Here is a 17,452-nt window from a genome sequence, read left to right as displayed (position 1 = left end):
CTGAGGGTCTCTAGCCAAACACAGACACACACAAAGGGAAAGAGAGAGGACCTCTCTCAGCAGCAGACAGGCCTCAGAGCGGAAGCATGCACACTTGTGTTTGTATTCACATATGATTTCTTTGGAATGCATGTGCACAGGTTTGTGTGTGGACAGGTGGTGTGATTTACCATCCCCCCACCCTTTCCGAAGTTCTCCCCCCCTCTATCCTGGAGGAAAAAGGAGGGAACCCTGTAAGGGGATATCCCTCTATTCTTCCCTGCCTGCTCTGCCTTTCCTGTTCTCTCTGTTTCCTAAACACCATTCATGCAGGGCGGACGCACGAGAAGAGAAACCGACTTCAACACTGTAAAAAAAAAACAGGCTGTGAGTGATGCATAGAATAAAACAAAAAAGAAACGCACAACCAATTTAACGAGGTTGAAATCAGACACTCAGTAAGGAATGCTCCATATGGACGTCCGGTGAGATCTGTGCTATTTTTCAAGTTATCAAAAAAATAAACTAGGTTACCACCATCTCCGGCTGATATCACGTCACAGTGCCAGTTCAAAGAACATCTCACCACTCGGCTGTCAACTTCAGTGATAGTTGATGCAGTTCAAAGAAACTGAGCAACAGATCTGGACTCCATCTTGTATGGCAGATGTAGAAAAAAGACAAAGGCTCTGTCTTGTGTCTGTGCTGCTTTTCTACGTGAATGAGAGAGGGGGGGTGAAAGGTGAAAGGTCATCCAGCTGTATCACACGCAGACGTTACACCACCAGCAGAAAGTGATTTAGTGAACATGTGGAACCTATACACTGAGCTCTTGCTATAAATAGCGCGAGAGGTGTTCATCATTAAAGGAGTGGTGTTGAGTTCCTGTCATGTAGCGGCCTTTATTCAGTGCTGCATGAAGTCATAGGAGAAAAGTGCACACAGGACATGTGCGCGCAGGTTATGCATCTCTCCTTTTCTGACTTTCTTCTCTTAAATGCATTACAGGAGCCTACAGCTGCAAATCAGCTCTTACAGGATGGAGGGAGACTGAAGGAGAGAGAGGGGGCTCTTTTATCTGTATAACAGACCTCCCCAATGTCACCATCGGCCAGCAAGAGACCCAACCCCCACTCTCCTGTCCCATCCACACACCTGCCAATTTCTCTTCCTCTCCCCTCCTCTTCCTCTGCCGTCTCCTCCTCGCCACCTCCCCTTCCCAGAGGGGGATCAGCTGACAGCTACATCCTGGGGAGGTCCAGAGGCTTCCTGCCTATGTCCGAGAAACCTGCTGGCCTCTGGCCTCCACCGGATGGACAGGGCTGCACAGCACCCTGCATGCACTCAAGCATGTGACAAACATATACAAGCCAGGAGGAGGGTTTGGATTGAAATGTTGCAGATTTCAAACTGAACAAATAAATAACAGTCATCCTTCCACCCATCCTAATAGAGAAGTCCCTCCTCTGCTGCTCGGTCATATGTGTTCCCAACTTCCCGTACTACAAAACTGAATTGACAATTACTTTTTCGAAGGATATTTATTTTCCCCTATTATGGTATTTTTGTGTATTACTAATACAATATAAAGTCTGCTGAAATCTACTTAAAGAAAGGTCATGTTGGTGTGACACAAACACAGGACCTATTACAGGAGACTGTCGTTTGTGTCTCTGTATAAGACAAAAAGTCCTCTTTAACTTGTGTAAATGTAATACAGACCAAATCTGATCAATTATCTTTTTTCTTTACCTACCCAAGTAATCTGTACAGGTAGCCCTGGGGGGTTCATAGAGAGAAAAATTAATAAAACGAGGCCACGTTGTATTAATTTGTGCGCACAAGATGTAATTTGTGGCCTCAATTTAGATAAAACGAGGCCACGTTTTATCAATGTGTGCGAACGAGAAAGTATATCGTGCGCAAAAATTAATAAAACGTGGCCTCATTCGAGATACTTTTTCTGCCCCCCCCCTCCCTGTGAGCCCAATGTGCTCTGATTGGTCAGCTCGCCCACTGGCTCGCTGCTGCGAGGAGCTGACAGTGTGAGCTGGCTTACTGATGTGGTTTCCCGCTTGCTGCGAGACATCGCGAATGGACGCGGGAAGGGGGGGTGGGGAGGGTGCTGCAACAGCCCCATCTGCGAGGCTCCACTAGCCTACTAGAAAATCCTGCTTCGTAGCACAGGCCTATGGCCTTTGCTCCGGAGCAGGTTAGGTTCCAGCATAAGAGATCAACTCAGTGAAAAGACGTTTCCGTCAAAAAGATTTAAAGGAAGAGGGACATTAGTACGTGAACTGGCGAAATAATTTTGAGACGTGGTGACTTCGAGACTAACCATTCCCCGTNATAAGTAACCGGATCAAAGTAACATTACGTAGCCTACTGTCCGCGGCACTGTGAGTGCAGACGTCGATGTGTCCCATTATCATTCATATCACATCATAATGTATCATATTTCCTTATCTGAGTCAGCTGAGCCGTATCTGGCCGTGCAACACTCACAGTGTCACATACTGTATGCAGAAGTATTATTTTAAGCAACACATTAAGTTGACGAAACACTAGAGTCAAATGTAATTAAAGTCAGATCCACTCGTGTCTTAGACGGGGCAGTGATATCATAAACCTGTTAATGTACGCATTCAAACACTTTTTCTTTTATCAGCTGTATTCACCTTGCAGGTGCAACTATGTGGCTTTTATCCTGGATAAAGTGTAAGTCATGGATGTTTAAAGTTTAACTTCTTCATACGTCTAATATTATAGTTGACTTTTCATTCAGGAAGTATGACGCGCTGCGCTGTCAGTAGGTGGCTTGTCCATGTTTGTGATTGGTCGATCATTCCAAATACCGTCCCTCTTATGTGAACGCACACCTAACTAGATAAGATAAAGCTGGCTTGAATTAAGGAGTTGATAGTCAGCGTCGCAGCACAGCTTAGCGAGAGCGGGTTTGCTTTGGATTAGGTCAACCGGCTAACTCAAACATATCCAGGATATGTTGAACTAGATTCGTAGTACATGCCTCAGGTTGCCCGTTCAGCATAAGTTACCATGGAGATCTAGCCCGCTAAGAAGTGAACCAGCATCGTAGGACCGGAAACCCAGAGTTTTCCCTGAAGTTAGCTCACTAAGCGAAAATCCGGCTTCGTAGTACAGGCCTCAGGGCTCCGTAAATCTGCCTTGGTTTTGTTTTGTTTTATTTACAACTGTAACCACATGTTTAAAACTGTAACTGTAAATGACTTTTTTCAAATGCGCTGTATTAAACATTCCGCTATAACATTTTTTGAGAAGGATTTCTTATGTTGAATTAGAAGACTTACTCTCGTTTCCAAATGTTCCCTCCTTTTGTCCCCCATTTGAGATTGGTATTTGTTGTTCAAGCCCTTTGAAGCAGTTTCACAAACTTAGATTTTGGGCTTTAAAAATATAATATACCAACTACTTCCATATCTTAGTCTATTAATACGGGACTCTGTAGTAGCATGAAACTTGGCTAAATGTGTATAGGAGCTGGGAAAGTGATTATTTAGCAGACTTGGACCCCTGGGGCTTCAGGGGAAGCACGGCCTTCCTAGTAGCAGACACCCACACGTGCATTCATGAAGTAAAAAACAGACCAGGATGGAAGAGAGCTATGATGTAACATAGCCGTATATCTTCGGACACGTATATGCAACTGAACAGTAATGTGTAGTTTATCAGAACCGAGCTGCTGCCATGCATGTCGCCGAAGATAAAAAGACAGCTGGTCCAATATGTAAGCCGAAAACACATGTGACTTGCCACCAGATCTGCTGTGTTTGTTGTCGAATACATAGGATTGTTGGTGGAAACTTCAAAACCCTACTGTTGGGGAGAGTTGGAAGAAGTCATAAAATCTTTCCCAGAAGTGAAAGTAGCAATAATAAATTGTAAAAATGCTGTTACGAGTAAAATTCCTGTATTTAAAATATTACTTATTAGAGATTAGTAGACATTTTGTGTTATGGCCCATTTTTGAATCACATATATTATATGAATGGGTTATAAGTATTTTAACATTATTGTGTATGAAAGCTAGTAAATGTGGATTTCATTTTGGTTACTTTATATACTGCTGCTGGATTCTTTAACCAATATTATGGCAATGTTTATTTTTTAGTTTGGCTACCAAAATGTAGTGGAATACAAGTATTAAGTAGCATACAATGAAAATAGGTAAAGTACAGTAAACATTAAATTGTACTTCGGTAAACGTATTCCATCACATTCCACCACTGTTTTAAAGCTCCAGGATCCAGGCGCAGCACAGTGTGGTCCGGGTGTTTAGCGAGTGGTTCCATCCAAACCTCTGGTTCTGATTAACTCCGGTTTCTCGGGGTAGGAGGAGCGCTTTAATGGGTCTGCTTTATAGGGGGCTCTCCTGCCAGGAGCCAGGAGCCAGGAGCTAAACCGCCACAGGTCTCACTCCTTGATGTGTTTAACATGGTAGCTTAACTATCTCTCCCTTTCAGCATGTAAACCCTGCTGATCGGCTCAGGTTTCATGCACACTGGAGACTACAGTGAGATTCTGCTGCTGTTGGAGTTCTCAAGCTGAATCCAGTTCTCCTGACTCGAGTGGGTGCTCCCTCTTTCTCTGCTTCCTGTGTCAATAAAGCATGTGTATGTGGGCTGTACAGCGAAAAGGTACAGAACAACCTCACAGTAACACTTCCAGGAATATCATATTTTGCTAAGCTCTCACAAAGTTTGCCGCTTAGCAAAGGAAATTCCATCATCCGTGAGACAACACTTATTGCTCACCTTGGCACCTTTGGCGTCGCCTGCATGAACAGTTAAGCCTCCTGCCTTTAGCCTCCCTCGTGCCTTTTAAGTGCTACAAAATGTGACCTGGCAGGGACACAGTGGAGGCCACTGATGGATGAAAGGGGCCGTGGGATTAGAAGTGAGGATGAAAGAGGGTACACACTGCCGAGGTGCCGGCTGGCTTTGGGCAGTCAGAGGGCAGAGGAAGTGTTTGCTGCTGCAGGTGCAACAGGACAAAATCTCCCATATCAGGCCCAGTAAATATAGGATTGAAAATACGTTTTCCAACACCAACAGGATCTTTGTGCGTTTATCTTCTCAAAGAAACCGAAAACGCAGTGCAAAATGTTTTGTCAGTAAAGAGAAGAAACAAAAAGAGGATGAAGAGGCATTGCTTTGATTTTGTTAAAGCTCCACTGCTTTCGTATAGCTACTACTTGAGCAAATATGCCGCTGAGATTTCTGAATTCAAAAACTATCATACATTCAAATCATCAAACATTTGCTTCAAAGCGCAGCGGGAGCTCTGCCGTAGTGTCTGCTTGGGAGACGTCAGTATTAAAAATATATAAATCCTCATGTGCTTCTTCTGGTAAGGGAGCAATAGCTTCTGATAGAGGGAAGAGAAAGCAGATAAAAGAGCGCCGCACGGACGGACATCGATTGAGGAACAAGAGTGGAATAGTGGAGTCCTAGATCTGAACAAAGTTACTTTAATTGAGGATGACAGACAGTGTGCAAGTCTTTTGAGAAACTCTATTAAATCTCTCTGATCTAAAATGTAAGTATATTCACGTTCTTAAGAGACGGACTTCAAAGCATTTCACAAGATTCTTTGTTCGTGATTGTGAACGACTGTTTCACTCAGTTATATGTAAATGTTTCATCTGCCGACTGATTGAGACTAAAAGTGTATTTTACTTTGTTGACAAAGCCTGATGTGGTGGGAATTTGTTGGATTGAGGGGGTTTCACATCAAAAAATAGGCCATGATTGTTTTTATTTATTGTCTTCAATGAGATGAACAATCAAGACACAGAACCCCCTGCTGTCCTTGGAAAAATAAGAAATCGCCCCTATTTTATTTTGAGATTGTTTTCCTCCTTACAAAATTAATATCTAGTTTTTAGAAATGATAAACTGGCAAGCCTACTTTTTGCCACAAACTTTACTTTTACTTGTTCTTACACCAAATAAGGAAATATATATTTATTTTTTGTTATATCTTTTTGGAAACAGCAAAATATCATAGGTATTAAATTCACCATGCGATAATGAAAAGAAATGTAGCAAATCCTCACATTTGGAAATGGACCTATCCCTTAGTGACGGTGAGGATGTTCATGATTGAACTTGAACAAAACAAATGAAAGGCAGAGGAAACGGCTTCAGGATAAATTGACACACACACACACACACACACACACACACACACACACACACACACACACACACACACACACACACACACACACACACACACACATTGTTGTCTGGCCTCAATGCACAGCAAGTTTCACCTCACAGCGACAAACAGCCACAGAGGTTGGTGTCTCTTGATGTGGTATAAACAAGTTCTGGAGTGCATTAGGACGAGACTGGAGGAGGACGAGGACGAGGACGAGGAGGAAGTGATATTTTTCTGTTAAAGAAGCATCCTGTTCGAGGACATAAATGCTGCTGAAAATAAATGCCGCCCCCAGTCCAGATGGGCTGTTTCATTGGAGATGAAAACTGGAAGAGAGAGAAATGCGAAATAGGATAAAGTGAGGATAGAAAGAAGCCGTTTATCCTGAAATAAGTAGAGAGAACAGGGAGGATGGTCTTCACCTCACCTCGAAAAGGGAAACTGGAGGATCATAAGCAATAAAAAAAAGAACCCAGACATATTTAAACTGAAAGTATTAACAGCCAGACACTGACTTTGAGGCGGCGGTCCGTGGAGGTTGTCTCAGCTGAAAAAGTTCTGCCCACTCTCTTGTTCTGCCAAAGTAGCTCATTTGCAAACAATCCTCCGCACAATGCCGACACCTCTGCTGTTTTTCATCCACCACCTGTAGCCTGTGAGTCATAAGTTACCCTGAGGGGAAGTTTATTATCATCACTCCACATTTTCCTTAGAGACAAGTTTGTGGGAGAGGCCAGTCAGGGCCTAGGTGTCAAATATACACCCTGTGCATACTTTATATTCACATAATAATGAAAACTTTTCCATGTGGGTGGTTTGACTGAAATGTCTCTCTTCTACAAAAACAGTAGATTATACTGGAACTTTCTACCTTGTAAGTCCTCAAAAGTTAAACAGATATTTTTGTCCCCATAATGATTGAGTTTGACAACAACACCTTCAACTGCTTGTATAAAAAAAAACTAGAACTGGAAGCCCTGCTCACCAAAAAAAGATTTAAGTATTCCCATTTTAAAACCTGACAATGCTACAGCCATGCTAGCAGCTTTGTGAGGATTAGACACATTGTTGCTTGGATCTAAAACATAGTATCTTATGTGCATGCTAACACACTCCCAATGACAAAGCTAACATCCCAATACTTAAGCTGTAAAAAGTGTACATTCAAGTTCACTATTACAACGTGCGTTAGCATAGTTAGTAACCATTCAACACACAATACAGCTGAGGTTGATGATAATGTCAGTATATGAAAAAGCCACAGGATCGAAAACATTACGGAAATTAATCTTGAGGGCAACATGAATTACCAAGTTGCATGGTTGTTGTTCCACTACAAGTTTAGACTCTCGACCAATAACCAAGAATGCCCCTTCCCCCATGTTGGCACAAGAGGAATATTGTATTTAGTTAGTAGGATTCATCCTCTGCGGATTATGGATGTCTGGACTAACGTGGTGGACCGACTGGTTAACATTGCCATCACCAGTGCCAATATGCTAGAATGGCTAAATGACTTTGGTCACAGTATTTTGACGTAAACCATAAAACAGCACATTGAGAAATATTTAAGAATGCTAGAAATGATAACAACACAAATCATGTGATCCTAGCGGTCCTTCACTCTCATCTAGTTTATCCGTCTCATTCCCTCTTTAATGTCCTCCCTTACATTCCTCCATCAGGCTCTCTGGTGTGTTTTCCCTCCCCTCTCCAGCTCCCTTCCACAGTGAGTTTGTGTTGAGGATAAAGCGGAACACAGTGTTCCTCTCAAGCCTCATGTTTGTTTACTTAGTTTTGTATTTAAACTCAAAGAGAAACGTATGCAGAACATAACTATTTGTTTTTCTTTCCATTATTATTATATTATAACAGGCACCCTTTTGTGCCTGTTCCTCACAGCCACTTGACCCTGTGCATGTAGTCGTTGGAAAACATTCATTTATGCGGCGACGACTACATTGAGATTTGAATTTAAAGACCAATAAACTCCCCAAAAAAAAGAAATACCTGGAAAGCTGTGTAGGAAGCTTTTCGTACACCTAAGGTAGACATTTGAGAAATAAATAAGGGGCCCTTATTGATACTTATTAGGTCATGAAATACCTAAAATAGCCTCACATAGCATCAGCAGGACCAGAATGCATCAGCCAGTGAATTCATTGAAGAGACAACATGTACATGTATGTCCATTTAAAATCCATAAACCCTTGTTACAAAGTCAGCCCTATGTGTCTCTAAGCTCCCCTGTACTGGTACAATACAAGCTCATATTGGGCTCTAACATGAAATGTCAGGCTTGATGGATGTCGGGGCTGGTCACGTGGGTCGCACTCTCATTATTTGACATGTCGGTAAAAAATAGCTACGCTGTTGGGACAGTGCAGGGGACAGTAATCCTCTGATCTCACTCTGCACTAGGCCACGGCCGCCTTTCGTCCATGCCAGGCTGTCCAGATGGCTGGTAGGGATATCCGTCCCATCTGCCAAGCCACAGTGGCACAGGGGCCAAGCAGATTACCGCTTCGCTGAGACACTGATCTACTAACATACCTTCATCCATTCCTCTACTTAGTAAGGACTGAATGAGTAGGAGAAAGAAAGATAGACAGTTTGCAATGGCCCAACGGAACTGTAATGTTTTAGTAATGGTGTACAGGCTCCACAAGCTCTCTGGCACACATGTGTAAAGAGAGAGAGGTTTGGTCAGCGTTGATGAGGACAAACTTGCAGCGCATCGCAGTCTGACCGGTGATCCCAGAGTGTGAATTTTTAAAGCTGGGGGTTGCTGATCAGGAAGGGAAGTGAAGGCAGTCTCTGTCTGTGTGTTACAGAGTGGGGCTAAGAGGATTAGCTAAACGCCTCTGCCTAGCCTGGATATCCAGAGCTGTGGAAATCCCACTACAACCACAACCCCCAACCATGGCCAAACCCACCCTCTAACTACACTCTCGGAAAAAATACGGAGCCTGCATTTCATCTCCTGATGGACCATTAGCCTGGAAATGCCGGCTCTTTGACCTCCATCTAATTCAACCATGTACAAAAGTGGAAAAAATTAAGTCAACCATACACTGTATCACATGTCATTCAGCAACAACAAACCACCAAACAGAGCCCACTACTCTCCATGGGTTTGGTCCTCTCAAATAGACAAAACTATTTTAAATGAAGGACGAATATGGCCAAGACACACCAAAAGCCATCAAGCTAAACTCAAACAAAGCCCTCGGAGAAAGATGTTGAAACATGAAACATTTATAATCAAAAAGGCTAACATTCTCCTAATACATAGATCTAATACAGACTTTGTGGTCGGCAGGCCTTTATTGTACCCAGATGTGAGAGACAGACATATATCCATAAGCAAATCTTAGAGAAACAGCGCTGTCAGACACGGTGCCAAAACGCCTGGCAGCAGACTCCTCCAGCTGCTTCATAAAACACAGACACTGACGCCATGGCCGTGACCATAAACTCTAAAAATGGACAACAGGGGCAAGAGGAAGCCTAAATGTGAACATGAGAGGGGGTTGTATGAGGTGGAAATGGGGGGGGATGGTCCCAAATTTAATACAGCTCTTATGGGGTATGTATGAAAAGCTAAGAGACAACTAAATGCGTCAGGACAGGAAATCATAAAACCTTCTTTCATTCACCGTCATCTCTCGCTGGATCAATCAAGAAGCACTAAGCGAGGGGAAATGTTGCTTTTCTTGGCAGGGAAACATGAACAGTCTGGAGCGAGACTGTGTGAGAGTTGAAGGGGTGACGAGTGTTTCAAAGGTAGATTAAAGGAAGCAGAAGAAGATGGCGATGAAACATCCAGCTGTGCCAGCAGCTGCAGCTTGTCCCCAAACACGAGAGGGGAATCGGGGTGACAGCGATGACGGCCAATAGTTCACAGCCGAGGGCCAGCCCCCCCATGGCGCTATGAGCCCTATATGGCGGTGCAGACGCTGACATAAACATGCTCGCTGCAGGCAGACAGACCCACACACACGTGAAGAAAGGCAGAGAGGGGGGGGGGGGGGGGAACTGAAACTTTCTAAACGGTGAGCAAGTAATCTCCATTTATCTACCACCGTTTCCCGAACAGACTAGTGCAAAAGCAAGAGGAAAGACTGGAATATCTGGATGCCAATGTATTTTAGGATTATAACTCTAAACAAGTTTCCGTGCAGCACGCAGCGTTGGGTTCAAAGGTTATCCCAACCCACTACGAGCCAGCTCCAGTAAATATCGACATTCCTCCCGTTAAATTCATTGCTGGGGTTCAAGCACGCAATGACTAACATGGCTCCCACAGGAGAAGTGGGAATGAAATGATGGTGCTGGTTAAAAAGCACAAACAATGCAGAATTAGATGGAATCATTTTCGGAAAAAACAAAAGCCACTATGAACAAAGATGTTTTGTTTATATTGGTTGATTCAATATGTGGGCTGAACATTTGATACATCAAATTACGTTCTACGACAACACTCCACAAGCAGAATGAGTCGCTCTATATTCAATTATTTTAAAGATATTTTCTCGGCATACAATAACTAGGTCTATCCTCGACTGAAGAAATGATTAGTCAATCAACACTCTTTAATCAATTAGTTGATGTAACTGAGTTTCTCCACAAATCCAACAAAAGCAACACTTTAAATCTTGTGTTAGCATGAGATGTTCTGATACGTTTCTTAGAAAAAAAGTCATAAAAAACGTTCTAAAATAATTCATCAACTAAGACCTAAACAAGCAATTAGTAGACAAAAAAACTCTAGAAGTGGTGACTTTAAATTGCTTATTTTGTATGGCCATCAGTAAAAAAAAAAGACTAAAAGTTAATAGCCACGCCGGTAGCTGTACTTCAGTAGAGTGCTGCTTTCAGGTAACTGCTAATGCTAGCATAGCAAGCTAAAGCGAATCCCATTAGTTTAGCATAGATTCATCCTAAAATAGAATAAATAATTGGACCAATCAAATCAAACCATTGGCACTGGATAAAAACTCAGGTTCTTACAAAAACTATTAGGATTCATCCTTTATATTTTGACCAAAGTGGCAATTGACAGCGAACCAACAGACCTATCCATAGACCGTCAATAGTTCGATTTTTATATGATAAAAAAAAAACCCTCATGTCTTCATTTTTTACCCATCAATTTGTGTCTCAATTAAACATTCTAAACCCAGGTTCATTTTTCCTCTTACTCAAACAAAGTCTCATCACGCAGCGTTCTCTGCACCACTCATTCAGTCTGTGGCCTGACATTAATCCTACAGTTAATGTCCAGCAGAGAAAAGTGAGAGGGCGTATATGAGTGACACACTTTGAGGGATTTTATGCATCTATCGCTGTCAAACTCAGTGCACCTCTCTTCTCATCTCACTGTGGTCCATCTATTATTCTGCTGTTCAACTTTCTTTACAGTACTCTCCTCCTTTGAAGTACGGCCCTGTACCTCTTTTTATTGAGGAAGGCTGCCAGCTGCTATAGTGTGTTGACCCTAGTCTACCTTTCTTCATCTTGCCCTCACATCGGGAAACATTTAAAGTCGATGTACGCCATCATGGTAATAAACTGTACTGTTACTGGTCCGGCTGTTGGAGTAAAACTGGTGAGAATGTGTGAACACAGTCGAAGAAGTGCCTCTTTAGTCGCTGCAGCAGTAAGTGGTCAGTAGGGGGCTGTGCTAGTGCTAACTCTTTAAAAGCATGTTGGCATGTGACCCGCGGGGTCAGGTGGCCGGCTAGCAGCTGTCACTCTTTGAATATCTGTGTGTGTGTCTGTGTGCGTCTATGCTTGTGTGATTGTGTTGCATGTGTGTCAGGAGACTTTGCACGCTTGTACAGTTTTTTTGACCTACATACGGCTCTCTACGATCAACTCCAAAGAAATCTGTGTTAATCAGCCGCCTCTCCGGCCAGCCTGTCTGCTGCCAGTAGCGGGGTGACAAAGGAGATCAGCAGACCTCATTAAGACCCAAGAAACAATAAGCTCAGATTTTCACTTCTCTGAGCTGCACCCCCCACCCTCACCGCCAGAGCTATCTCAACGTTGACCAACTCAGAGTGGCAGGATTGCATCCTGGGGGGGCGACACACTGCCTGTCCAATAGTTTTCTTACATTATAGTTCTGCAACAAACTTATTCTGATACACAATTCATGTACTTGTAGTATTTTCTCTATAGGGTAAGATTTGCTAGTAGGCTTTCAAAATGTGGGAACAGTTCAGATGGAATATTTGGTGAATGGATGACCAATCTGTCATCAAAGTCTTGCTGAAGCCAGTCAGGAGAACATTACATTGAAGTTAGCTGAAGCTTTTATCCAAAGCGACCTACAATAAGTAATAACTTATGCTAGTGCAACATATTGGAACGGCCATTGTTGTCTTGAATTTGGACAATCTGGCTTTTTTTTCCACCACTTCTTTCAGTCTTCCCAGTATGAGAGCTTGTATTGATAGAAGAATCCTCCCACTTACCTCTTGAGTTGGTAGCCAAGTCCGCCACCTTCTGAAAGGCATCTAAAAAGGCCACTGCTGCCAGAATTGTGGTCCTGAAAATAAAAATGGCACATGCAAGTTTGTATATATTGCTTAAATACTTTTAGTATCCAGGTTTCACTATTCACTGGATACACTTCTCACCTGAGTTGAGAGTGCAGTTTTGTGGCCTTGGCACTGAAGTCTTCCCAAACAGGGTAAGAGCTCTGATAAGAAAAAAGAAAAAGAGAAAAATTCAAACAAATATCTCTCCAAGGACATTTAAGTGCACAGGGATAGCGCCCGCCAGCCACACACACACACACACACACACACACACACACACACACACACACACAACACAACACAACACAACACAACACAACACAAAGTTGAAATAAGACAAACATGATGGAGCATGGCTCTTTACACTGAGGTTAAAGACAGGTTGGCACATTAGCTCCGTGCTCTGACTCATCTTTAAAAAGGTTAACTTAATGTCTCAGTGTACTTATGTAATAATTGTCCTCAATCATCCTAAATGCCCTCTACACCCTGGTTCTGTGCTGTGGGCTGGTATGTGTGTTCACATGTTTGGATATCCTTTGAACATGCATAAGCTCTTATATCAGAGTATTTATGTGCACCGGGCAGGTAGTAGGGCTGGTCTTTGAAAAATCTGGATTCGATTTACCTAAGGATCATCACACGCAGCCTTGAGCTGCAATAGCAGAAGCCAAACATAAAACACATTCAAGGCTAGATCCCATTAGAGCAAGAGCTTGAGCCCTGGAGAAAGGAGATGAAGGGCATAAACCACGTTTGCCCCTTAGATGGAGACGAGCCAAAAGAGGCCGCACATCCTGACTATATATAGTCAGTTTGCAATATGAAAAACAGTCTTGCTCTTCATCAGTTCTGCTGTAACATCTACTGTTTAACTCTCTGCCTTAGAAAGTGATTTAAGGAGCCATTGAACACAAGCAAAATGTTTGCCATGATCCTCCCGGGCTGGCTGTCTGCACTCCAACAGGTGTCTAATTAGCTTGTGTGGCCTGTGACTCCCGGGGGGAGCAGGGATGCGCTGCCAAGACAGCTGAGGGAGGAGGGTGAAGGAGCAGGCAGAGAGACTACATGTACACAGCAGTGGAAGGGTGGGACTCGCAGTTCTCTCCTCATCCACACCCTGCAGCTCCCTGGGAGGTGATGGGAGACAAACAGAGGAAGGAAAGAAGGAAAGGCGCTTCCTTCCATGCCATTCAATGCGGGGCGAGGTCAAAACCATTATCCTCTGAGGTGGCGCGCAGCGTTGCTCAAGGGCATTTTAAAGGTGGTTGCTTTCCCACACACAGAGGCTTGGAGTCACATCCATATTCACATCCATGGCTGACCTAAATCTTGATTGCTGATGTCATCCAGCTGAATCATTGTAGTCCTTTTCTGCCACTGCCTCCTACTTATTTTCCTGCAGATTTGTCAGAGAGTTATATCACCAACAGGTGGTGCTTATATAATCACATTTTGTCAGTACAGTCTGTCAAAAGGTTTTTTTGGTTCTCCAAGTGCAGTGTTTAAGTATCATGTGGGTAATTGTACACTATACTGTAACATTGTTCACAATCCGCAAGATCAGCACAGGAAAGCCGTGCTGCTGCGTTGCTCCCGGGGGGTAAAGCTGCTCTGACAGGCCTGTGTGGACCAGCCAGGCGGAAGGAATGAGGTCAGATGTCTGTCTCAGACAGGGGACATGGACACTGTGCTGACTAAGGGCTTCAGTCTCATTCATCTGCACTGCTTATCAATACACAGACTGCCTCGTTCTAAGAGCGCCTGTCTCTCCCTCTCTGGCCTATGAGCACACCACAAAGGGGAAATATATGAAACCAAAGCGCTGCCAATGGCCGAGAGCTGATTTCATTGGATAAACGCAGGGACATAAATAGTGAGTCAGAAGCACCACAGCCTGTGAGCCAGCAATCAATAATAAATCTGTTAGGTGGAAAGTGCCGTCTGATACTCGACTTGTTCACTCTTATTGACACTTACTAGCATGAGCATCCTGCACAATGAGCTGCTTCCAGGCCTGATGAATGAGTTCACACTTTCCATCTGTTGTGCTGAACAACAGACCACCCTGGTTCCACTTCCTTGACTTGACCCCTCCCCCAACACATACAAACAAAGTGTGTAATAGATAATGGGAAGCATCTATATCCTGCTCAAGAAATTATTTAGAAAGGTGGGGGACTCAAGTTTTAAAGAATAAACATGCATGGTGGGGCGATTCAGTTACTAAAGTAAGGCCTGGTTTAAATGTTCAGTGAGCTACATATTGGTAAAGTGGAGTTTCCTGCCACAAGGCCAAACATCAGGAAATACAATCAATAACCTTTCATGCCTGTTTCTGTCCAGGAGGATGTGGTGATGGAACCGCCTATTTTCTATCAGAGCATCCTTCAGAGTCTGACATTTAATCTAGGAAACCTTGGAGGCTGGGGGGTGACGGGGGAACAGTTGTTTGGGATCAAATGGCAGCCCAGAACATTTGCACTGAGATCAACACCATTGTAATTATATCCCAATTGTGATAGCTCTTTTTCCCTTCCTTTCAGAAAAACAATAATGAATAATTGTTAATAATAATAATAAACTATTTCTACTCATGTTGAGTTGACCCCTGAACACATAAAGCCACCACCAATTAGGTCCTACCAAAATACACATTTTAGTTGCTGATTTCAGTTTTAGATAGCAGTTTAATACAAGCTGACTCATTGTTTTAAGTAGCCTATTGTTGAACATATCCAGTGCCTGACAGACCTGCTGCACATTATGCAAATAACACAAAGGGAAACATGTTTCATCTCTCGATATGTCCTGCAGCGGTGTTTCCAGTGGGGGAGGACCCGGTATAAGAGACAAAGGCAGTAAAAATATGCGACCGTGCAACCACAAAGGTCAGATAATATCCCTGTCTACTTTAATGTAAACGTGAGTGTGTGTGTGTTACCTTCATGTCGTTCACGATGGCCTGGAATAATCCACCCAGCGCTCCACACTCCTTCTCCACCGACTCCATGGTGTCAAAAACAAACAAAAAATTCCCGGAAAGACACAAAACGCAGATTAAATCAAACAGCAGACATGGAGATCTGTGTGTTGTTCATCCGCCTTTCGTTGTCCTTTCCCACGAAAATCTAGTCCAGCAGCGGAAGGGGATGCGAAGCCACCAAAAAAGCCGTCAGCCTGCAGCCTGCGGAGCGCACAGACAAAAAGAAATGTGCTGCTCGATGGCACCGGGGCAGCCGCTCGCTCCGCCGCCGCTACTCGCCTCTCGGACGCGGTGTAGGGATGGAGCCGGGAATGGGTTCTGTCCGGGGGGGACTACAGCATGGGACATGCAATGTGGCTCCTCATGATCGCGGCGCAAATAAACGGAGAGATCACAATTGTGGGTAGCCTAAGAGGGCAGCATGAGGAGAGGGTGCACCATGGGAGAGGAATCGGTCGCAGGTCTGAGACACGGGGACGCGCTCCGTTGTTAGTGGCGGAGCAGATGTCTCCCAGCTCCCGTAATACGATCCATGGGAATGGGAAGGGGGCTGGTCAAGTTTTTTTTCACATAGTGGGTGAGGAGGAGGGGTCAAGGAGGAACACCCCCTCCTTTTTTCTCCCTCCTCCCTTCCCACCCACCCCCATGCAAATAAAAGTGAACCACTAGTCTTCATAGACAATTGATTGAGATGCAAAAGTAGGATTTCCTCGGTTTTATGTGTATTCGAGCACGCGTCCGTTAATGATCGTTTGTATTTGTTTTCAGGAGACGTGGGGAATGATCTCCTCACTTTGCATCAGCTAATCTACTGGATGAACATTACAAAAGGCGGAGAATGTTAATTTAACTCAAATGATTTCCTTTGACTTAAACAACCTATAGCATTTTAGGAATAGGCAATGCCTGAACTTGCTTTCCTTCACAGTTGGGTTGGGTAAGATATAGCCAAGCACTCTCATAGGCTAAGTATGAAGCTGCTACCGAAAGACAGAAGCTTGTTAGAAAGTTTTCGGAATGGTGTTAATGGTGTTTTGAAAGTGATGAAATAACAAAATTAATTAAATTTATTTTATCTTATTTATAAGAAGGCAAAAATAGGTCCTCAAAAACCAATTACGTTCTTGTACCTCAATATTTGCTAAACTAAACTAACCAGCTGCTGGCAGAAGCTCGACATTTAGGCCTACAAGGCTAGCAATCTCCTTATCTAGCAAGAATGCTAACAAGCAGAAGTCCCAAATATTATGTTACTTAAAATGCGTTTGTCGTGTAGGGAAAAACTATTTACTTTAAATAATTACAGCAGCCAACAAGCCAGTTTAACTTAATACTTTACAGCATTTATGTTGTAGATGTATTAAAGTTAGTTAAAGGCTCAGCAGTCCCCCTGTAACCATCACATTCAGCAGGGAAAGGTAGAGGCCTCCAGAGTGCAATTTTAAAAACCACATCATCACTGGTCTGTTATGTGGCTGCGGGGGGCTTGGGTCACCCCACAGCATTCCTGATAAACATCCTGTCAGTTTATACCCCTGCACATCTGCCACACACACACCTTCCTCTCTCATCTGTCTGCTTTTTTTCACAGAAGAGCATCCACCCCACCAGGCAGACCTCCATGTGAAACATGGCCCACTTCAGCAGACAGACCAACACCGGAGCGGAAAATCTTGTTTTTGCCATAATTCGGAGATATTACTTTTTATCAAGTTTTAACCAGATCATTTCCTCT

The 17,452-nt window shown here is 43.5% G+C and overlaps 1 protein-coding gene and 1 long non-coding RNA gene across 5 annotated transcripts in view; one reads left to right on the top strand and one right to left on the bottom strand.

Annotated features, from left to right (window-relative positions):
- The window catches only part of mtss1la (MTSS I-BAR domain containing 2a), a 27,730-nt gene extending 11,464 nt beyond the window's left edge, over positions 1–16,266 (bottom strand). For 2 of the 4 annotated variants that reach the window (XM_010775592.1, XM_010775593.1), the window contains exons 1-3: positions 15,676–16,266; positions 12,831–12,892; positions 12,666–12,739 (exon numbers count right to left, since the gene is read on the bottom strand). In XM_010775592.1, the coding sequence (XP_010773894.1) occupies positions 12,666–12,739; positions 12,831–12,892; positions 15,676–15,744 (205 nt within the window). In that variant the 5' untranslated portion in view covers positions 15,745–16,266. The remainder of the gene's footprint in view (positions 1–12,665; positions 12,740–12,830; positions 12,893–15,675) is intronic. The other 2 variants (XM_010775594.1, XM_010775595.1) reach the window with 1 other exon arrangement.
- LOC104949264 (uncharacterized) lies at positions 2,768–17,452 on the top strand. Its single transcript, XR_798788.1, has 3 exons — positions 2,768–3,012; positions 4,186–4,195; positions 17,441–17,452. It is a non-coding gene; the product is annotated as an uncharacterized lncRNA (long non-coding RNA).

The sequence above is a fragment of the Notothenia coriiceps genome, unplaced genomic scaffold (assembly GCF_000735185.1).
Source record: "Notothenia coriiceps isolate Sejong01 unplaced genomic scaffold, NC01 NC01_scaffold00015822, whole genome shotgun sequence".
In the NCBI taxonomy this organism is placed as follows: Eukaryota; Metazoa; Chordata; class Actinopteri; order Perciformes; family Nototheniidae; genus Notothenia; species Notothenia coriiceps.
Note: the sequence above shows the minus strand (reverse complement) of the source record. Positions and strands in the feature narration are given on the sequence as shown.